At 39.5% G+C, this 24,352-nt stretch overlaps 2 protein-coding genes across 4 annotated transcripts in view; both read left to right on the top strand.

Annotated features, from left to right (window-relative positions):
• The window catches only part of LOC110974082 (uncharacterized), a 42,716-nt gene extending 34,840 nt beyond the window's left edge, over positions 1-7,876 (top strand). For both annotated transcript variants that reach the window (XM_022225434.2, XM_022225433.2), the window contains one exon: positions 4,019-7,876. In XM_022225434.2, the coding sequence (XP_022081126.1) occupies positions 4,019-4,551 (533 nt within the window). In that variant the 3' untranslated portion in view covers positions 4,552-7,876. The remainder of the gene's footprint in view (positions 1-4,018) is intronic.
• A 1,893-nt stretch (positions 7,877-9,769) lies between these two features.
• eefsec (eukaryotic elongation factor, selenocysteine-tRNA specific) overlaps positions 9,770-24,352 on the top strand; it is a 38,924-nt gene continuing 24,341 nt past the window's right edge. The window contains exons 1-5 of one of the 2 annotated variants that reach the window (XM_087135195.1): positions 9,770-9,862; positions 13,030-13,113; positions 18,375-18,494; positions 22,820-22,890; positions 23,246-23,344. In XM_087135195.1, coding sequence (XP_086991321.1) covers positions 9,784-9,862; positions 13,030-13,113; positions 18,375-18,494; positions 22,820-22,890; positions 23,246-23,344 — 453 coding nt within the window. In that variant the 5' untranslated portion in view covers positions 9,770-9,783. Of the gene's footprint in view, positions 9,863-13,027; positions 13,114-18,374; positions 18,495-22,819; positions 22,891-23,245; positions 23,345-24,352 lie in introns of those variants that run through there. The other variant, XM_087135196.1, reaches the window with a different exon arrangement.

Raw genomic sequence — 24,352 nt, 5'->3', positions numbered from 1 at the left:
TCAGGTCCTAGTAACGGATTCTGCTCACGTGACCCGACACCGCTCTTGAATGCCAATAAGTTTGTTATGGCAGTGCAGTAATCAATGACCGAATAATACACACACGGTATTAAACAGCAAACTACTTAACGCATAAAATAAATACTCCAACCAGTTTTGTCGGGGGAAAAACGACAGTTTGCGCGCGTATAGCAAACATCTCTAATTGCAAACGACTTACTTTCCACAGTCCATTTGAAAAGCCATTCCCTCCTGTTAGACGAATCCTTCGAAAGCCTACTCGCTCCAATATTAACTGGAACTGATTCTTTTCAAACTGTTTTAATCTAAATACAGAGTGATTTTCACCCTTGGAATTAGGAGAATAGGAAAAATGTAGACAAAGAAATCCTTCTATTTTCGCATACTTGGAACAAGAGTCACGACCGCAAGCACAAGGATGGTAATCTGTAACATTTTTTGGTCCCACACGTTAAGGTTTTAGAATATCTCCACACGGGTTGCCTCGCTTTTAACGCAAGATGGCTGACTTATGGAAAAGGCCAATTGGCATGTACAGCCCAAAAGCTGAATCCTGTGGGACGAAGTTCATGTATGGGTGGAACAGGACCCATTAGTAACCAAAGTGCAGTACATTATACCCAGATATTTTAACACGGGATTGAATGAACCGATAATAAGATAATGATTATTAATGCATGGTAGCCATGGTGAAGATGTTAATGGGGTGTATACATTTTTGGATAGATAGCTTATCTTTTGGAAAGAAAATAGTTCAGCCGTAGTGCAAATATTGTCAAAGAGGCAGAAGTTGAATCAGTTTCTCGTTTTTGCTTCGGGGAACTGGCCACTTGGTATTTATACCCCTAAATAAAGCCTGCATCGCCCAGCCATTTTCCTTGAGAGTTTTGAAGCAATGTTCTGGAAATGCCAATATCTTTGTAGAACCTTGGGTCTTGCAAAGCAGCGCAAGTGATTTTTTCAGTCCGTTTTACAATATCTTAGGGTCGTTCCCCTTCGCGCTCAATGCTTGTTCTGGACTCAAATGATGCATATTATATTCACACGCTGCGGGTGGCGTCGATAAAACTAATGGTCTTACTGCTTTAAAACATTCGAATTGGTGACTTGGCAATGACAACACTTCCACCTCTTGGGTAAATGTATCATCAACTGATTTGAAGTTTTTTTTGAGGAGCTGGGATCGATGAGTGCTTGATTAAGGTAGTATCCTGTGTGGGTTGATAGGAAGAGCGGAAGCCGGGAAATCAAGGTAATGGCCATCGACTATAGGATGACAATCGATATCTGACAAAGCCAGGAATCGCCAGCGCTGTGGGAAAAAAACCGACTTGAGCATGAAAGCCGGTCTGGTTTAGAGGTTTCCATGGCAAGGGTTTGGTGTCCAAGGCCTTTGTCGTGATGTCCATTCGATACACCGGACCTCTTTGCCAGCGCTGTAGCCACGGGCGGATATGGTGGGCGCGAAATGAGCGGGGGTGGGCTGAAGCGAACGGAACTCGACTTCATTCAGAAGCTTAGCTCCAGTTTAAGTTATCGGTGCCCTCAAAATGCATTCCATTGATATAATCGAATTCATTTATCCTTATCATTATTCAATACTGTTGTCAACTCCAACCGTCGTATTAGTAGTTTGAGATAAATAAAAACACCTGTAAAAGATGTCCCGGTAATTACCTGGCAGGCATGTAAATTACTTGGCAGTGATTTTCCGTACAATTTGCAGTCACTGTAACTATAACGAATTGCAAATGTAAGAGGCGTGTTAATGGAATTTTACAGCAAATCGTTGTTTCGTTCTCATTTGCAATAAGCTTTTCCTGGAAAGTGTGCCCCGATGGCTGCCAAGTAATTTCCCACAAATTGCGCAAATTTCATCATTACAAATCTTCAGATGCGTATTACAATACGTATAATACAATGAAAGGTCATTAAAAATAAAATTATAAACTACATGCAAGGCCAAACACAGACTTAAAATTACTGAATCATAATTTCAGATTTACAGGAATCAATAATAAATAATTCCATTGAGGATGATTACCTACAAAGTGAAGCATATGGAAGATTACGCCCATAAAATATTTCATATAAAAACACTTTACAACAAACAACCCAAACAAATAATTCTGAAAGTGGTTGCTCAGAAGTATTTCTCATAAACTAATCTTCTAGATTGGAACATTTCTAATAGGACTGAGAGTAGGTACAACAGGAATTGAATTTCTGCATCAAACGGCTTGAGGGAATGTATCAATTTTCCCCCAAAATATCCCGCACATCTGGAGCCTGGAACGATATGGGTTTGTCAACTACAAATCACTGACTCCAAAGAAGGCCCGGCAGAGGGAGTCAAGTTTAAGGTTTCTATTTTGATAATCTAGGGATTTCTAGTCGAAGAAATCTCAAATTAATGCAGTTTTTGTCATTCAAAGACCCAGTGATTGCAGGTTCAGTGCCCTGAACTTGTCAACGTGTGATTTAAGTTTTCAAAATTGGTTTGACGCGTTTTGCCTCTAGCGATAGAAGAGGTCTAATTGATGCGTCTATTACACGTTCACTGTTCAAACCTGGGGTACAAAATGATACTGTCAGCGGAAATATCCGTTTATAGATGTTGCAGGTTTTGACAACCCAATAAGCGTTGAGATTGATGATTACATTGTTGTCAAAATTTAAAGGTGTACATGTAGGATGAGAATAAAAAATAAAACGACAGCAAGTAAAGGAGTTTAATATCGGTTGTGGCGATCCGTATGATGTGATTTTGTGGTAACCGTCACAGCAGAATGGGAGACGAGTGGGACAAATAAATAGGGCATTGGATTTTTTTTTAAAGAATGAACGAACATGAACTTTGATTCTTTATTGCAAATACTGAAATTCGTATGCTCTCCTCGTCGGATTTATATTCGCACGCAAGCATCATCGATTAATATTTTTGTGACTAAACTGTTACATTAAGTGCTACAACGCTGAGACCTTCGTGCTCCCGGAAATGCTCAATCAATACTGGGCGGACGGAAAGTACTCAGTTCTTAAAGGCTGGTGTTAGAAGCTGTCTCCATGTGTGTGAGATGTGTGTTTAGTGCGTATGGGGGTCTAACCCCTAAGAACCCTTGGGTTTTGCTGGGGGAGGGGCTTCTAGTACGAGAGGCAGAAACCGTTTTTTCCGAAGATATCTACTGTCCTGTGATTAATCCTGTTGCAACATGGCTTGTGTGTAAAGACATTCTTTACGCGTAAATGTGTTAAGTTTCAATTCAGTCTTTTGTTATCATCGTAATTTGTATTTCATGCTCTCCCGGGTATTATCCTGTGCATTTAGCTGAATTTCGCCAGTAGGTTAATGATGACTTAGTGCAAAGGCCATTGGTCGAAGTCGCAATTTGTAGACCTTTAAACGTGTTAAAATGTAATCAAAAGGGACTCGGGACAGTGATCCGAATTGTTAATCAAACCAAATATCTCATTATTATTTGTGAAAAATCGCATTTCATACTCAGCACACACTTGTGTTAAATTAACAGTTTATGCGCAGCCATGCTCGGGTATAACGCACAGATGGCGATCATCCAAAATGACTGCACCTGCCATGAATAAAGCTGAAACCTTGTAAACACTAAATACTCGTGTCCAAGTGAGATCCCGAGTGTCTGAAGTACACTGGATATATTTCGAACATTGCTTCTGCGTGCAATTTGGAGCCAGTTCAAGACCGCCAGTTCATTCAAAATTGTGACGTCACATCAGATCCAGATGCTGCAAATTCTCAAAAAATCAAAAGATTTCGACGCAAGCCAATATGTTTTATAATATCAAATTTGGTTCACCTTTGTGTTCGTTGGAAGTATGAATTGATCTTAAATAGGCATGGTTTCCAACCATGAACCACCACCTAGATACCATCAAAAATCCCTAGACGCTACATATTAGTTTGTTCCCCAAACCGGCATTGCTGAATTTCTGCATTTGTTCTTTTCTTCTTTGATGATAGAGGATGTCAAAGCTGTCGACTGGGAAGAAGAGGGGGACAAAAGACAGTACCCAGCGGGCGCCCCGATCGGTCTAGACGGCAAACGACAATGGTATACCGGCAAACGCCAATGGTACACCGGAAAACGGGACGCAGGCGATCTGCAGGACGCCGCAGCGTTATTAGCAGACAGCGGGGACGATGTTAAACGACAATTTTACACTGGTAAGCGCCAGTGGTACACCGGCAAACGCAGCGGGGAAAAGGAACCAGCGGAGGAAGACGCCAAGAGACAGTGGTACACCGGCAAAAGGCAATGGTACACGGGAAAGCGGGACGATATGGAAGACGAGAAGCGTCAGTGGTATACCGGGAAACGCCAGTGGTACACCGGGAAAAGATCTGACGAATACGAAAACAACGTTGCTGACGAAGCCAAGCGGCAGTGGTACACGGGAAAGCGCCAGTGGTACACTGGCAAACGACAAGACAACGAAGACCAGAAACGCCAGTGGTATACCGGCAAAAGGCAATGGTATACCGGTCGACGCTAGTGACACTCATTGTACACTATGAATTCTCACGGAGACTGCAGAATTAATGAATAACAAATACACAGGATTTAACAGTTTGTCATGGTGTTCAAAACAGTTTAAAGACATCCAACATGAGAATGCTACTGTTTTTACATTATAAAAATGTGCTTTGGTTTCGTTGTCATTGTTGACGGTAGAAATTGGTAAAATGGTGACAAACAAGAATTCTTGCCAAGAAGAAGATATGAATAAGATGTGTATTACACACATCGTAATTTTAACACCAGATTTTAACAATCGATGTTGGGAGACAGGGGTTATAGTTTTGACTTTTGTCGGTGGTAATTAATAACTTTGAAACAAGTTAGAAACTGAATGTAATATAGACCTTTTAGTTCTGTTAACATATGTAACGTTACGCAGTTATTACTAAACTGCATGAAACGCTTGAAATACAAAATCTATCTCTTTTCGTAAACAAAAGCTATTTTTTTTCAATAGCGCATAGCACTTTCAAAGTTTAGAGTCATTACAATTACCTACTGAAATGTTGCACATTGTTTTGTGTAAAATCATTGATGTTTTACAGAATACAAAGGTACATTGCTCAAATGGTAAATTGCAAGTGAAAAGATAACTGAACAGAGGGGATATAGTTTTGAAAAGCTTTAATAACAGCCAAACTTTACTTGCATCGTGAAACGTATAACATGAACCGATGAAAGGAACTGATCGTAGTGGCTACAGGACAGGTTGGTCGAATTAATGGCTTACGAGTACTTTTTTGGAATGGAGTAATGAAATAAGTCTATTTAATTCTGTATTCCAACAGCGCATGCGCAAATCCATTCTGAGGTCATTCGGACGTGCGTGCGAGATTTGCACTAATAAGCGCAGCCGTCGTACTCGCGCTTTGTTCCCGAATGACCTTGCTTCTGAAATACTGAATTGGCTCATTGTTTTGCATTAAAAACGATATCGCTGAGTCTTTGTATCATGCACGTGCACGAAATGGAGGCCTCCAACCGATAGAATAGAACTTCTTGCTGAGTGGGTAAATAATTGTGTTAACGGAAGGAAAACCACAAATTTGTGTACAAGACGTGACATTTAGATTTACAATCTTTTTGCGAAACTGAATGTTTCTGTTTTCATAATAATTATGTGCATGCTTGGCAGTTGTTTTGAATTAGTTGTCAGAAATGAAGACATCGGGTCCGCGTGGGCCCTTTCGAAAGGCCTTGATGGTCAGTCCACTCTGGACGTAGAGGAGAACGAAGAATTGCTTTGGATGTCTGTTTTTGGCGTGGTATAACTTTCCTTACTCTACCGTCATTGTCACAAGAATTTGCTCGGCAGAGAGGTAAAACTACGAAGGAAATCATTCCAGTGACAAAAAAATGTAAATAATAATAATATAGGTACCAACTGAAAGTCATCGGAGAATAATAACTATTAATAAGAATCTAATTTGACCAATTACTAATTGGACCTGCGTTTTCGCAGGAGCCAATGCCAAGTAAAGGTTCATAATTATTATGGATAGCCACGTATTAATTTTTTGCCATGTTTTCAGTTAATGAAACCCCAAATGTATAATCCATATTTTCTCTATTAGATTTGGATGCCGCCCAATGAAATTGTATTTTAGTACAAACTGTTTTGACGATGCGATGCTGCTTGGTGTGCTTGTAAAAAGAAACAAAAAAGTTAATCTTGATCCAGCAAAAACTGTGTAAGTTCATATTTTATGATGATTAAAATTAACAACCATGGCGGAAATTTGCTGTTGTAAAGCAAGAAACCACATAATTTTGATGTTAGTACAACGGCTTTAAATCTGGCCCTAAGATCCATTGTCTGAATGGTTTTTGATTGCAACTTGATCCCAAATCCACTCTGGGAGATAAGCTTTCTCGTATTTCTAAATTTTGTTTAGCCATTTGTTGTTTTTTTATGTAAACAGAATTGTTGAAATGCTATATTTGAAAGTTTTTTCTCTAAAATGTTTGAAAAATGCTAAGATAGTTTTTGTCGACACTAAATATATCGACAAATTACAATTTTATGACAGCATTGATTTATTCAGCACAACGAAAAATATTTTGAGCGGAAAGCGTGGAAATCAAGATTTTATTATCTCACTTTTGAGATCGATTTTAAAGAAAAGGAGATCGACAAAAACATGTTTCAGAATGGCAAAATTAACTACTCCTTATAAACCACTTTTTCAGTGACATCCATTTACTGTGGTATTTTTGATTCCTTTCCACTCCACCTTTTCAATGTTTACCCCCTCAAAATCAACAGTCATCGTCCATTTGCGGAGCGTACCGGCATCCTTAGTTTCATCACTTTCATTGGAGTTTCTCTCTGCCCATCTGGTTTCTCTTCTTGTCCTAGCTTGTCTGTCCCTTGGTTTCTCCATCTCTGCTCCTATCTAAAGAGTTAAGTTTCGTTGTTTTCAAGCATGTGTCTTCACTTTTTTAATATCATTTTTTCCCATTTACTTTTTATTAATTGGCTTTTTTGTGTGCTTCGGTTGACGTGCACGAGGTTGTCTGTCCTTTCTGATCCTTTCTTTCTCCCTCTTTATACAAACCATTTCAAACTTTTCCTCTTTCTCAGCATGTTCCTCTTCACACCACCATTTCTGTGTTTTCTGGAGGAAGGATTTTTTAAAGCCATGAGAGATGAGCAAAGGGCAGTGTCTTTTTTTCTTTTTCTGAAAGCAACGCTACCTTTATCCTTTGACTCACGTTTTCTACTCTCCTCTTTGCCAGTGTTAGCATGTCTCTACTGGTCTACTTTTCCCTAAGCTTGCTGATTTAAAGCAACTCTTGTTTAATATATCGCGAAATATATATTATCTTGGCCTCCGTTTTGTTTCGTAATTATTCACCAGTTTTTGTTAATATACCTGTTCTCTTTGTGTTGGTTTAATTAAATACCAGTATGAATGTCATTCAAACCCTTTCTTAACTTACTTACTTTTCGAAATCAGTTTATGATTAAATTTTCCTGTTTGAATAACTGCAGACAGCATTCAGACCTGCATTAAAATGTCGACCTGAATGTTAAAAGAGAATTATTTAGAACCAGACCCAAACGTATGCCCGCCGATAAGGTGATCTATGTATAGTCTATCGTGAAATTTACCTCTTCTGGTGGACCTTAATCCAGCGAAGGCGACGTGCATTTTAAAAGACATCTCAAAGTAAGACTTTTACTGGAGGAGTTATTTTTAATGTTGAATGAGTAATTGTTAATTTTTAAAGGATATGCTCAAAATAAAGCGGATGTAATTATAGCTCGTGAATAAAGTTATGAATGCTGTTTGCAAGTTTGTCTGGCAACAGCTTGTTCCATTTCCGTCGTCTCGCTATTTTGTGAATGTGACAGGGATATTCATTGTTTGTACAACCCCTGGGGTCAACATGGACGGATTCAGAACCAATTTTTTGAGGAGAACATTTGGGGGGGGGGATTTCAGAATTTCTCATGGGCTCGCTCAGGTGTGAGGCTATTTTTTAGTGAGGGAGGCGGCTTTTTAGTGAGGAAGGAGATTATAAAGAATCCTGAGAGATCACCTTGATGGTATGCAAACCAATAAACTTCAACATTTCTGGGATAGCACAGCTTGCTTCGCCCCCGGATCTGAAATCATAGGTCAATAGGTAATGCGCTGAAGCAGGGAAGTTAAGGGATCGAACGAGAGCCTGCAGTGTCTAATCCTTCGTGTTCAACTCCAATTAAATGCAAATTCAGAAGGGACGGATTGGGGATTAAGGGCCATTTTCTATAAGCCGTTAAAATCCGTCAACCCTTTTCCATTATGAGCACCCCCTCCCCCAACGATGCCATTCACATAATAGTGCGGGTAAATATCTCCAGTTGCCATGCCCCGTCTCTTGTCGCGTCATATAATTTTTGTTTGGCCATGTTTGGTTTTGTTCTGGTATTTTTGAAGGGATGCTCCTTTTTTATGTGACTGTTATAGGCCTTTATTTGATACCTGAATTCACGACTTGCAAGCGGTCATACAGATTCAGTCGCAGCATTAGCAATTAATTCCTTGCATTTGAAGAAAAAAGGAAGCATGGAAACATCACTCTTCATTAAATGTCACGATAATGCCTCCTTCCTCACAAGCGTAGAGCACTGTGTCCGGTCGGAAACTAAGCCCTATTTTACAAGTTTGTTTGCCCCTTAAACGGACTTGATTCCTTTCAGTGATTTTCTATACGGCAGGAGTTGGAAACATTTAGTTGAACGATCCGATTCATGTAAGTTAGCTAAACAAATAATGAACGCAGGTTTCATAATTCTGGTCCTTTTTTTCACGAGAATTCTTCAAATAAGAAAAACAAGAAAGCAAATCTGTGGTAGGTTTCAATAATGGACATTGAAACACCGACAATTCTCAACAAAATTCTGTCCTGTCCTCACTGCGAAAACCAAACAAAATTTTCGCCGAGTTACGCGTGCGTGCATTTTCTTAATAATGCTTTTGCCACCATGCCCTGCATAAAGGGAGTCGTCTATTCAATTCAGTCAATGTCCTTTCGCCTCCCCAACCTTCCCACAGTGACACTTTTTATTCCAAATTGTTAGTGCCATGACGATGTGGCAGATTTTAAACCTGAATTGTGTAGTTAGCTATGGGTGATTTAGAAACCTGAGCCTAACTTTTTCCAGATTAGTTTTTTAACGTAAAATCTGCAACGTCCAAAAATAGCTTTCCATTTACATCAAGAAGGAATCTCTAATGGAATATGGTAGTTACTGGGCTGCACTGCCCAGCAACCGGTTTTTACGTACATGTAACTGGATAAAAACAACTCCAAATAATTTTGTCCCTGATATGTTTCATAGAGGGGTGTCCCAGTCATTGGTCGTCTCTCTAAAGTAAATGTCGGAAATCGCACGTGAAATGGTTGATGCATTAATTTTTACATGAATTGGACAGGGGTAAGCCTACTCTGACTTTCTTTTGTGTTCTTTAATGACGAAGGGCGGGCCAATGAATGACGCAGACATCTTTGAAAACACACTGTATTCCTTCCAAAAGATTATCTTCCCTGAGATGCATGGAAAACTCTATTTCGAACTTCGTGTTAATCTTGTCCATCTCCAAACATGTAAACATAGAAGTAACAATAGAAGTCACGAAGGAAACTTCCAACCAATGCAAACACGTCGTGTTAATTCGTGGAGGAACATAACTTCAAACAAACGTTCAAATCAAAGATGGCAGCCTCCACGAGTAGAGTGTTGAATTTTAACATCGGTGTTTTGGGACACGTTGACAGTGGTAAAACGTCACTTGGTAAGAATTTAACTTTCAGGAATTTATTTCCATTGTTTGTAAAACCAGCCAACTACAGTTACACTTTACAAAATGTCGCATTTTTGACTTACATGGTGGCACGGGACATCAACATGTGTGCCCAGTTCTCGGACAGTCGTTTTCTAATTTCTTGCAGGCCCGAGTTGGGCAGGACAGTGCTACATACATGTATCTGTAGGCCTAAATAAACCCAGTCAGTTCTAACTGTGCCCGTGGGTGTAGGGAGGCTAAGACATATTTGATGTAGGCGTTTGGCCTTTTTTTATGTGAGTTTGGAGAGAATGTCATTCCAGATTCCATTCTGCATAGGCCGCCTAGCCATGAAAAATTTATTCTAAGCAGGGATGATTTTAAATCTGTTTGACCCCCAAGTTATAGTAGGCGTAATACAGAAGAAACTGTGATTTTGTCATACACTAAATGAATGTTGATTTTAACTTCAAAGCTAAAAATTCACATTTTCGTAAAGTCTGTGTTCTTATTTGTGTCTGGCTTCACTTCAAATTTCAGCAACAGTATGTGGAGAAAGACAATTTATATAAAATGTAATCACGATTTACTATTAAGAAAATGAGATCCCAAATGAACAGCCCCCTCTAGGTACTGGATTGGCCTGCCTCTGTACACTGCTGGGCCCCCAAATTTATTTTTGAAATCTGTTCATGTTTTGACCAAAAGCACCAAAGAAAGCATTGCTGCTGGGTGACACATTTTTGCTGCCCCTCATTACCGAGATATTTGGAGGATAATTTTGCTGCTCTGTTTGTACATGTACGTGTCTTAACTGAAATAAGCTAAAAATGTACAAGGTCATGTTCCCAGTGTACTATAGTGTGCATCACTAATCCAACTCATGGCCCATTCTTCGGGGCCATATGCTTGTAATAAGTCACAACCGAAATTACTTGACTGCACCTCGCTCTTGATGTCACCTACATGATGTACAAAAGCCGTATATGCCAGGGCTGGCAGCCATTTTCTATATATCAACGTGCACTAGTGCCAGTCGTTTGATAACTCAGACATGGCATACAGCATGACCTGACCGAGTGTGTGGCCCAAAAAATTCTTCATAAATTAATGAACTGAATGGTAAATTGTATTTACTCACTTCCTACATGTACATGTATCGTTTATGTAAAAGTGTACAACTGTTTCTGAATACTTCGAGTTACATGTAAGTTGTTTCGTTTCTTGCTGCTCTACTTTCATTGTACGGGTTAATTTTTTTCCACTGTACTTTAAGTTCTTTTAAATTATAAATGGGGGCCTGGCCAAGTACAGGCAGCTGCTTTCTGGCATCCTCCACCATTCATCACTTTTATTGTATTACGCCTTCACTGAGGTGAATGGAAATAAAGAAATTTGTATGAAATATCATTTTGAATGTCAAATTTCTGTAACACGCATGGGCTGTGCCATAATTTGGAGAAATTTTGACTGAGCAGCACGTGTGTCCTGCAACGTTTGCACTATGTGCACAGGTGCACCTGGCGGCATTACGCATGCAATCATACTTTTCCTACGAACATGTTGTCGTGGGCTCTGTCTAAGCTCGCCACATCTACTGTGAAACATGCAGGTCCCAAGTTATAGAGTTCTATAGATTTTCCTCGAAATGTACATCTAGTCTCTAGTAAATTACTAATTAACTATTTGAGTAATGATTAATTTCTTTCTCACTGGGTTGCAACAGCCAAAGGCTACATAGTCATGTACATGTGCTGTATTCAATATTTGTTGTGTTATTTGTAAAGTGTTAGTGTGTTGTTGTCTTTGTGGAACTTTGTTTATTCATAACTGGGGACCCTCACTCGACAAGCACTGCTTCTGGGGGCCCCCATCCACATGTACACTGTAGACACTTTGTGAAACTGCTTCTGTAGAGTAATTTTACATGTAAATGGAAAATAAAGTGAACTGAACTGTGAGAGGGATCAGTATTCATGGTATTGTGGATATAAAAATATATGTACATGTACATGTATGGTGCCCAGACGTGTATTTGAGTCATGAAACATTGAGTCCAAGTCTGAGCCACATCTCTCAAGTCTGAGTCTGCATCCTGAGTCATCTGGTTCAAGTCCAAGTCCAAGTCATGTGTCACAAAGGTTAAAGTCTGAGTTATGAGTCACCTTTATTATTGTGCATATTGGAGAAACATTTTTAGGTTCATTTTTTCCCTCTTTTTTTCTCCTGCAGAATTTGCATTCTGGGCTTGATCTTCCATTTGCATTTCTCTTAAAACTGATAAACCCAAAATTGACTACTTTTGGAATGGATGCGATGACCGATCTTCATGCTCTCACATACTGTACATGTATGCACAGACCGTACTGACGTCAGATCATCAGACCTACTGGTATAACCACCTGCAACTTAGATTCTTCTAACAAGTGATCCATAGCTTTTTCTCTCCAGGGAACCAGTCTGCACCCGACAAGAATAGTCTGATACCAAAAACATCGTGTATAAATGCAATATCAAGTTTGGACGGGGTACATGTTTAGGTACATTGATGTCCTTGATCAATATTTTGGCAACCATGTGTGCACTGCAGTAGCGGCATCAGGCGTTGCTTTGCTCAGTGAAAAAAAAACCCAGATCAATGTAACCATGTAATTTCTGCCAAGTCACAAGTCATGCATATTGAGTCTGAGTCCACAGCCTCAAGAGCGAGTCATTTGTCCAAGTGACTCGAGTCCGAGTTCAAGTCACTAAAAATGTGACTCGAGTCGGACTTGAGTCACCCAGAGCTCAAACATAGTACAGTGCAATGTACTACAGTTTTATGGATTAACTATTAACTTGGGATCTGGCATGACATTTTTCTGTCCCTAATTTGACAAGGAATTATTGAAATTGACTTCAAACTATCTTTATATATTTAGTACAGGTAGGTACGGTAATATTTTCACTCTATGGTAAAATCATATACCTGATGGCCTGGACAGGTAAAATTGGACAATAAATTTATAAAATTAGCTACAGTACATGGAAGTGCCTCGTGGTACGGCTGCTCTAGAACAGAGATACATGTAGTAACAGCACTTAAAGTGCACGTCCTGTAGACCTGTACTATATTTTTACATGCATACATGTATGTGTGTGTATAGTCCTAATGGTTTGACTTGTTCTGGTTGCAGCTAAGGCTTTGAGCACAATTGCCTCGACAGCGGCATTTGACAAAAACCCACAGAGCAAAGAGAGAGGAATAACGCTTGATCTTGGTAAGTTTTCGTTGTTTACAGACAGCAAATGGGCACAGTCCACAAACACAGCAATTGTATGCTTATAGTGGAAATTATTTACATACTCTTAGATTGTGAAGGTTTTTTTTTCAATAACTTTACCGAAACCTTCCCCAAATGTAACCTAATTAAACACCATCTATGTGTACGTGTACATGTAGCAATCTACACTGGTTTGTTAGCGTTTCTTTAATTGGGAACTGCAGTTTCAAGAAATAAGGAATACAAATTCAATTAAAAATCAACAATTAGAAAAAGATGTCATCCTCCAAGTTAACAATTGAACTCAAAGAAATGGAACATTCTTAAATGACAGATTGAAATTTCAGTTTCCCTCACACAAAAATTTTCGGGGGAAAAGTATTTCCGGGAGGAAAAAACACAGACTGTTGTAGAGTGTGCGCACAGTCCCGTAAGGACATGTCCCGTACTTTCACCCTCAATTCATTTCCTAGATAAATCGTTCTAAGGTTGTGTGGCCTTCTTTGGTCAGAACACCCAGAAAGTGAAATTTTCAAAAATTGCTCTAGTTTTGTGTTTTCTGCAATTTTTTCCTCAAGGTTTTGTACATACTCCGTATATACAGGTTACACACATACATGTATACCTGTATATTGGCCAGAAAAGGCCAAGGTGCTCACTAAAACCTGTGAGGCAGGCCACCATATAATCTCTGAATAGCCAATTGAAATCCCTGTCAGTAGAAACCATTAACAGCCATTCCCATTTTGATTGATTCAGGATTCTGGAGCCAAGCCAATTTTCTTTAAAGAGCCCATGCAATGTAATTTTTTGTTAATGCAGTCCTTTGTCAATGTTCCTTTGTTATGTTTGTGTCCCATGTATGTACTTTTGTGTGCTATTTTAAAGGCACTTTGGTGCCTGCTTTGTTTAAAAAAAAGAAAAATTTGAATACATTATAAGCAAGTGTGATTTCATCTGAGGCAGACATGTCAGTGGTAGAGCTACATGTGTTGCATTGTGGATATTTTGCCTGTGTATATTTTGTTTTTATTGTTGCTCTTATGTTGTTTCAGTTCAAGACAGTAGACGAGTGAGCAATGTATTCTCACAAATATTTTCAACGAGAAAAGTTGGAGTTCATGATCTGAACAGAATTCCCCCCCCTGAAAATAAAAACTGCAACAGTGCCCTAATTTCTCAGAAAAAAATTGAAAGTTTACAAATTTGTAGTTTCAAAATAGGGACTTTTAAATAATTTCTTAACATTAAAGAGGATTAGAAAGTTGCACAAAACATGTTCCCAGGTCCAGGTAAAATTCACATCACTGAGCCTAGAAGGTTTGATGTCCTTCGCTTGTTGCAATTAACACTGTGTATTTCTCTATTGCACGGGGTCGGGTTTATAACATAACTTCCATGGGAGTTTTACAGCATACAGCAATAGAAGCATATTGGCAAAGGCTTTTCCACACTCTTTTTACTTGTATCTCATGGTGAACAAGACAGGGAAACCCAAATCATTTCCAGTGATGAAGGGATTGTTTTGGTATTGTGTTTCCTGTTTGATGTGCTTTCTCTGGTGAGATTGGGGTACATGTACCACAGTGCATCTGCTTGCAACCTTGGTAATGAAATGAAGTGCCATGTTTCCAAAATTACTTGACCCATGTTGAAGATTTTTTAAAATCAACATGGATGGAGGACAAGGATGTACTGTACATGTACCAACATTATAAATGAAAGGGCTATGTTCACGTATTCTAAATCGTACAAGTCATCATTTGCACAAGTGCTTGAAAATAAAAAGGAAAAATGCACTAACCCTTTTTTACAGTGTGATTGGAATGGCTCTATCCACTTTGACAATGGAATGTTGCAGTACTGTGCACATGTACTTGCCATGTTATTCCATTTACCCGTTTACTTCGTTCCACTTGCTACCCCCCTCCCTTTGAGGAGCAGGTGGGATTAAGTGGGATTAATCACAGAGTGCTTCGCTCGGGGACCAAATACACAGCCACTAGGCAGCCTTGCCCCCTTGTACATGTACTAACCGCTTGGCCTCTGGTGGACGGCTATGGAAATTCTAGCCTCTCTTGGGAAGTGGGGATTGGAGCCTGTGGCTGCCTACACAGTTGTTTTTTTAAACAGGTCTTGCGTGTAAGGGGGAAATGGTTGTGAAATTAATAAACTTGTAAAGTGCACAATTAGCCTTAAAGCTTAAGGTACTAGTAGCTGGAGAACCTGCCTGCCATGCTTAAGATTTATCAGGGGCCAATTTCATAGAGCTGCTTACATGTAAGCACAAAATTTGCTTAAGCGTGAAAAACCTTGCTTAAAAAAACGTTACCAGCTCAAACTCTGTGTGATTGTCATGCTAACCAAAACACAGCTAAATATGATCCCAAAACAATATACACCACATGGAGTTTTGGCTGGTTACCTGATTTATCAAGTGAGGTTTTCTCGCACTTAAGCAAATTTTGTGCTTAAGCAGCTCTATGAAATTGGTCCCAGCTGGACGTTAAAATGTAACAATACATGTATATACTGACATGCAGTGCATAATGAACATTGTACATACCGGCACAGTCCATACAATGTAGGACATACTGGGTAGGCATTCACCGTCTTCAGGGGACAAGTTCTTTTGTTAGGGAAATTTGAAGTGCGTTGTGGGGACATTTCTGAGTCCCCTCAAAATAGGTGAAATATCGAGTGTATGTGCCCACAACTATGGTGTGGGTGAATATGTACATGTACATGTACCAATACATGTATCAATAAGACAGTATTGGAGTTTTGAGGGAAAAAATGCCGTCATGTTTATTTACTGCTATGTTTATTTTCGGCCAGTTGCTAAAGAGGCCTTGGAACGGCAGTTACCTTTTGAAAGGCACTGGAGTCATGATGCAGAAAATTGCAAAAGAGGCCTTGGAACGGCAGTAAGCTTTTGAAAGGCACTGGAGTCATGATGCAGAAAGTTGCTAAAGAGGCCTTGGAACGGCAGTTAGCTTTTGAAAGGCACTGGAGTCATGATGCAGAAAGTTGCTAAAGAGGCCTTGGAACGGCAGTTAGCTTTTGAAAGGCACTGGAGTCATGATGCAGAAAGTTGCTAAAGAGGCCTTGGAATGCCAGTTACCTTTTGAAAGGCACTGGAGTCATGATGCAGAAAGTTGCTTAAGAGGCCTTGGAACGCCAGTTACCTTTTGAAAGGCACTGGAGTCATGATGCAGAAAGTCGCTAAAAAGGCCTTGGAACGGCAGTTACCTTTTGAAAGGCACTGGAGTCATGATGCAGAAGATTTCAATATGTAGTTCCAATCTTGAAATTGCATCTTTTTCCTTGTATTTTCTGCATGGAGATAGAACATCCCCTGTGTGTAAAACTGCTAATAACTGGTGCAACTTTCATCAACTCCTGATATTCAAGTGCTTTTGCCCAACTTCTTCATTCCTTCACTTGAGTTCACTGTATTTATCCAAAAGGCCGAGAGATTGGTCATATGCGTACGTGCCACTTCAATTGTGTTGATGAATTACACACACAGGATAAGCATTAATGCTTCCTCCAATTACGTCCCCATTACCTCCCATAAGGTTCATCATTTATAAGCCCATCTCAAGTTCAGCATCTCTCTGTACAGCCGATGGACTCATGATAAATGGACATATCTCACTGTCAGGAACCGATATTTTCCCTGCAATTAAAAGTCTATTACCGGTGCTTGTGCAAACATCCATTCGCACACCAGACACTGTCACTCAGATGGTCGGAGACCAATAACACTTGAGGCAGGGGATGACCTCTGATTGGAAACGAGGAGAAGTTTGTCTGAGAAATGATGCACTTCATACACGTATTTGGAAATGGCAGAAATCTAGGATGGTCACTTTTTTTTTGGTCATGTACCTTTGTTAAAGGAAGACTATCCTTATTAGGCCCAAATGTACATTGTCGCTACAGGATTTGTTAAGCATGAAGAAAGAACAAGAAAAGGAAATCATGACGCACAGTATTTTTCTAGACAGTTTTTATGAGGCAGAACTGACTTTGTGGACGAGGCCATTAATGAATGGTCACATGATCAGAATCTCGATGGTGACGTCACAACTGCTCCAATGAGGTGCTCATACCGTGCTAGCTGACAGATTTCTGTGACAATTTTCCACAATTTCTACAGACCATTTTTTGGCCTACTCATCTGCAATGCTGTACTGTATAGCACAGTACTGTTTTGTGTCAGACAAACAATCCCCAGTATGCACATTGGCATACATTGCCAGAAAAACAGCATCTATGGTGGCAATGGTTGGCAAAGTGCTGCCGTCCTCCAGGAAAAGACCGTCAAGCGAGGGTGTGAGTGAACATTTCACTCGTGATGACTACAAGAATATCCAGCAGTACGAAATGGGGCTGGCAAAAAGGCTAAGGTTGAAGCCCAAAGCGGTGCCGAGTGTGTTCCAGAACGATGCTGAGAATTCCCCTCCCCACGTGCCCATGAGCACTTGTGACATCATGATCAACATTCTGATCACATGACCACTCATTAATGGCTGTGTCCACAGAATCAGTTCCGCCCCATAAAACTTGTCTAGAAAAAACTAATTTTCGTTTTTTGTTCTTTATTCATGCTTAACTAATCCTGTAGTGATGATCTACATGTAAGTACTGGGTACCGGTACATTTTGCAATTTGGTCTTCATTTAATATAGAGTAACTTGTAAAGTGTGGAATAGAATTAACAGTTCATAATATTGTGAAGTAATGGAATTCCATGGTAGAGCAGCTGTAACCGAAGACTCCAGACATTTGTAGAACTTGCTGAGAAATCCTGGTGCCCAGTCCCTCCTTCCAAAACAAGCTTCCCTCAAATGCATCTTTAGCCAAATCATTTCATCAGTTTTTAGTGTTTTCTCATTAATTAAGAAAATGGCATGGACATTTCATTTTTGTAAACATCTGATTTTATTCCTTGCTGCCATACTCCCTTGCAAATTTTCCTGCCCTATTTCCTTGAAATAATCAGGATTTTTTTATTGTTGGAAATAATTTATAATGTCACGTCATTAGATTCCTTGGTATGAATTGATTGCCTCATTGTCAAAGCTCTTCACTCTGCAGAATAATTCATGTCACATGAAAGAATTATTGTTGTCGTTAATTATTGATTGCTAATAATTCTCGGCCGAGGCCTCAGTCATGCTGAGTAATAATTTACTTATAACGTCACGGGGAGGAAGTCAAGACAATTAATAGGTTATTCCTCTTTCCAGGCTTCTCTTCTTTTTCTGTTGACCTTCCCGAACACCTGCCAGGCGAGAAGTATGACCGCCTCCTTATTACCCTCGTGGATTGCCCGGGCCACGCCTCCCTCATCAAGACCATCATTGGAGGTAAGATAAGTAATTAGTACTAGAGCCCAGGAGAGAAGGCAGCACCTATTTGACTTTGTATACGCCCATACACAAATAATCTACCAAGTGACACTGATTGGAATGCAAGCGGTAAATGACCATCTAAGCTCCTGTTATTTTGATTATACCTCCAAAAGTCAGTTGGCGCAATGTGTTTAAATATTTTTAAACCATAGTTGTTTTCCATGATTTAAGCAGTAATGACAAAAGCTCTAGACATTGCCAAAACTAGTAACCATGTGTAAGTCCTCCTGATTCCACCAGAATCCACTTAAAGATTGTGAAGGAGTTTGATAGAGTGGGGCTTGCAAAAGCCAGCTACGTTGTACTGTTACAGTACATGTAGTTGAACCGGGTCACGATATCCCATATTTACAGTTGACCCTCATTACAAATGAGTGTGTCACCATACTTGGCCAAGATACAGGTAGGCCTGTTTGTTATAAAAACGGAAATGGAAACTTCAGTCATTGTACATGTACACATAAATGAGCGGCTGGGACCAAGGGCCTTTCATGCATGTTCACCTGTAGACGTATAACCGGATAACTATGGACAGTGGCTGTTTATGTCACGCTCAGGATACCCCTAGTAAAGAATGCATCAAGAGTAGGGGGTACCGCCACATTTTCTGTTGGAACTGGGCACCCATTTCCAGCACATTTGGATACCTGATTGAAAGTGTTCAGCGTCGTGCTGAAAGAATGATATTAAAACAAAGAAGACTGGAAATGACCTACGTGTACGTTGATCGACGTAATCTTCTACATTGAACCACTCTTGTGGAACGATGCAAGCTTTTTCAATTTCTTATGTCATGAAAACAAAGTACGGCAGTATTACTTGTAACAGTGTTAGATGTACATGTAGTATCCTGGTCAATGGCCGGCACACAAAAACTGTGCAGTATTGTCATCTTTGGGCTCACACACAAAGACTTCATGGTTCTGCAGTGAATGTGTTCACTCGTGAATGGGATGAGTTACCAAAATCCCTGAAGTCTGGCATTGTTGAAATGTCATTAAATAACTGGATTAATTCCCTAAAATACAACGCTTGCTGCCACAGCTGTTGAACTAGTTTCACTGTACTCTTATCATAATGTTATATTTTGTAATAGTTTTATGTCTTTTCTTTTATATACACTGTAACTTTTTACGATTTTACCATTTTTACTGTTTGTATATTTATAATAATTGTTTATTGATTTATATTACATATTAATTTGTCTATTTTTGTTGTGGTCAAAGGTATTGGAATTGAAGGCCTTCGGGCCACAGGTTTTAAATAAACTTTGTTAATTCCCGGCATGTGCCTCTAAGTTTTGTCTCTGTTGCAATTTCTTGTAAATGTGTGCAGTTTGAATGTGTTTGTTGATGCCTAATAAATAGTAATATACCTGAGGAACGACGTACATGTAAAGCAGTTTGCCACTGTGTGATTGCCTGGCAGAGTGTCCCTTGCAGAAATATAGCACAATATGTAAGCTGCGTGAAATCAAATAAACCAGAAGTGATTGGGACATTCTTGGGATGCAGAAACAAGGTTTTTTTTTTTAATTTTTGTTAAACCAGTATTGGATAATAAAAAAATTATGATTGGTTTCCGATGGGCTTTTTCAGAATTTTTGGATGGGGTTTCCAGTTATAACCCATTATGGGACTGGTATTTTTTTTGGTTGTGCGTTGGCTATGATGCATCTTATGGTACTAATTTCTCAGCCTATTGAAGCGCATGTGCACATGTACTATTGTAAAGCAAAAGATAAAAACATGATGCAATTTCCAATTTATTTGTGCAAGGATTACATGTAACAAAATTCTAGAATATCTTCAACACCAAGCAATTGCATCTCTCTACCGGGCAGCCAGTTGCACCGCAGAAGTGCAGTCAGATTGTCTGTGGGATTTGTCTGCACCGCCGGGTTATTAACTTTCTGCGGTGCACCTGTAAAACTGTGTAGCTTGCTCAGTGATTTCAATTCTGGTAGCACACGTGCATCTTGTCTCAGCTGGCCAACATTTGTTCAGTTGCTCGGTCTGTTGACGCCAGCCTTTGCCATTTGTACAGCGAGCCCAAACTCTGGGAGATTCTTTTTATTGCTGCGACAGGGTCTGTTTACTTTGACACTGATTCATCTAGGTCTTAGCATACATGTTTGTTTCAGGCTGCGAGGGATTTCATTCACGTTCTTGTCAGAATTTTCGAAAATGGCTTTCCAAAACTGTGCTCCTTTGCCATTCTTGACACATCGACGCCGGTTCATCTAGGTCTTGTCATTGCTTGTTTGTTTAAACTACTGGTACCACACATACACCTTGTCAGCAGTTTAAAGATGACTTTCAAATAATGTGCTTGACACGTTGATCATTTCCTTTTGATGATGAGAAAAATTCATTCCTCATCAAATCCCCACATTTTTTTCTTCTGGGGCATTTTGGTCAAGATTGACCAAGAGTATTGGCAGTGGAAGTCCTCAGCTGGCCATCAGCTGGCTGCATGAAATTGCAGACCCTTCACTCTGGGTCAAAAGGTCAGCCTTATATCTGTTGTTGAGACCAAGTATTCATTTACTGCCATAAACCGGTATATACTAGATTGTTCAAGATGTTCACCGGTGCATCTTTGTTTTCTAGTGGGTGTGCGCATGTGTACTTAACACCTTTCTGACCTCTTAATTTAAATGTGACCTTTGACTTAGATTGACTGTCATTTTAAAAGAGAGCTGGATGATATAACGTTTATTCAGTCTTCACTGATGATTGGTTTTGCTAGATGCAGCAACCTTGTTCACAATCACATATGAAATTGGAGTGATCAGAAATACATGCATGCACCATAAAGTGTGTTGTTGCCAGGTAAGAATAACAACCTGTCTTCTTTATGTACAGACTTCATGGGCACTTTAAACCTGTGAACACTTTTTTCTATCAGAAGAAATTCACACCTGTACAGTGAACTAGTACCTGTACACGTACATGGTGTACATGTAAATACCGTAGAGTTTGTTTTTCTGCAACAAAGATTTGATTTCTGAGGCCTATGTGTGTGTGATATATCAACTCAACTGTATGTCTTTTGTGCACTCCAAATGCCAATCATTATCACTTCCAATTTCGGAAAATATCAAGCGAACAAGCTTCTTGTAATTTTGTTTGTTGTACCAGTGTGAATTGGACAAATGATATCTCAAACTCTAAATTGCATCCAAGTTCACAATGCCTTCTTTTACCTTTCCTGTATGTGTGTGTGAACTGTAGATGCCTCAGCATATAACAATGGGTAACAACCTTTGTCGGTACACTCTAAAGTTTTTTCGTTTCAGTTCAAATTCTCCTGTCAAATGAAATTGTCCCCTTTCATCACTCTCTGATACCTCACACTCTTGCCTTTTTATTGGATCTAGAGAGAAAAACAGGATTGTTTATGGATATGTGCATGTGCATTGACCTTTTGATCATGCATCCGTCAAGCTCTTCAAGCTGCCTGATTGACGGAGCACTTCAAAGAATGCAACTTCTTACATGTAGAGCTGTTATAAATGCCTTTGAAAAAGTTTCTTGGTCTGAACATCTTTGGAGGATTTGTGTCCATGTGCATGCAATTATTGTATGGTTGAGAAACTGGTACAATTAGCTGGTAATGACACCTTTTCGACTGTAATAATCAATGAGGCCCTGTGGTGATGTAGATACATGTATACAAGTGCCTATACCGGTTTAATTCATTATTACCCCGCTCATCTGGCTCATATTTGGACCCACCTCAATTCCCAGGGAAATATTGGCTCCATGCATGAGCAAAAGAGAGTATTCTGTTGCCTGGCAACAAGGCTGTATGCACGCTCTTACCATGCTTATAGTCATGTTTTGCAATACCAGTGAGGAAGGTGCATTGTGCTTGCGGTTGTTCCTTCAGTGTAACACTCTCCCATAGACTATAAGCACAGGCACCCATTGCTTGGGACAAAAGACTGACCGCAGAGAACAGGGAGAATTCCTCAGTTCCCTTTGTGTTACATACAGTGTATGTACATGTATGTCCTCTAGGGTAAAGTGAAATTTTTACTAAATTATACTGTACCTTGAAATTTGAACAGCGCCGAATTACATACATGTACAGTAGCTGCATTTTTTGAGTGATCTTGGTTCTTGTGGTCCATTCAAATGTTGCCGTTTCATTGTTTTAAGAGGATAGCCCGAACACCGGGTTTTGAACGGGGAAGCAGGATCCACGGCACAAGCAAGAAAACATGATTGATTGCAATTAAATAATCGTTTGTTGGCTATGATTGATTTTGCCAGGAGCTCAAATTATTGATCTTATGATGTTGGTGATTGACGTTACCAAGGGAATGCAGACACAGTCGGCTGAGGTAGAGCCTACATGTATTTCACTGGTTTATAGACGAAAAGAAAATAATTTTAAAAATGGAGACAATAAAATTGTATCCGGAGGGAAGTACACTTGTAAGGATAAAAGTTCAGAAAAATATGGTAGATTTGGTGAAAATTAGAATTGTCGGAAGAAGAACATGTATTTGTTGTGGCTGAATTTGGAGGATTAAATTTGGTGGACGTGGGGCAGTTTGGGTGAATAGAATATTTCTGATTTTATTTTAATCTTTTCTGTACTTTGTTTGGTAGTAATTATACAAGTGATTGCAAGTACAATGTAGGTATTAGTGGAGAACTATTTAAATTTTTCTACTTTTGATTTTTCCTTGACAGTGCCTTATTATAGGAGAAATCACCTGTTCTAAGATGGTCATAGTCCTCAACAAGACAGACCTGCTCCCTGCCCCAAAGAAAACTCTAATGATTGAAAAGGTAGGGTTCTCTTGTTACGCTTCAAATGATGTTTTTAAATGGGATAACTTATATAATTTGTTTGGAATTAAGTGAATTTGATATGATTTGATTTGAATCAGTTCACTTTGATTCAATGCAATTGGATCCCATCCTCTATTTTCAAGTGAATGAAAAAGTCGGGCTGTGCCTGAAATGGACATTTTTGTTTACAGCTTCAGCGACTCTTTGTGAGCCGCTTATGGTAAAAACAGGAGCCATGGCCACAAGTTATCAACCTGCATACAGAAGTATGAATACTGAAGTCAAAAATGCATACAGTGAACAAAAACACTATAAAGTACATGTATGCCCATTTTGCTGGTACACTTTATACTGAGCTTTGTAAATGTACTGGAAATACAGTGTGTTATTGTTCTTGGTATTACAGAAGCTTCATTCGTTGATAAAAAGTAGAAAAAGTTAATAGCTTTTTTTATGGAGATCGATTTTGTCATGGCGATTGTCATTAGAGTGTCTCGTGGGATTTTAGATATTTTGGGCCAGAATCGATAGCTCACCCCGGATCCTGCTAATGCTCTCCCTGGGAATTTTCCTGGACCCGTTCTCATTTGATGCTACAGTGATTCCAATCTGGTTGACAAATTTGCATTTTCAAGTGACCAATTTTTTTTTTTGGGGGGGGATGAACCATCCATCATAGTGATGACACGAAAGCATTGCTACTGTAAGCGAGTATATAACACCTCACAAACATCAGTATCTAAAGTTGTTGATGAAACTTGCCTTTTTTAAACTTTGTAAAGGGAAGGTACATGTACATGGATCTCCTGAGAGTCCATAGACCCATGCCTCTGCTCTGACTTTCGTCGTTCCTGTGTCTTTTCTGCATTTGTGTCTGTTTTTCCTTGTAGAGAGAAGCTCTCTCTACATGTAAATCTTAATATTTCTGGGCACCTCCTTAATTGTTGTGATTACTTTATGTAAGGCAGTTTTTTAATCTTTATTGGATCCTTTTATTGCCAAATC

This window comes from Acanthaster planci, linkage group LG04, assembly GCF_054643075.1.
Source record: "Acanthaster planci isolate LZ-2023a linkage group LG04, COTS_SCS, whole genome shotgun sequence".
Lineage (NCBI taxonomy): Eukaryota > Metazoa > Echinodermata > Asteroidea > Valvatida > Acanthasteridae > Acanthaster > Acanthaster planci.
Note: the sequence above shows the minus strand (reverse complement) of the source record. Positions and strands in the feature narration are given on the sequence as shown.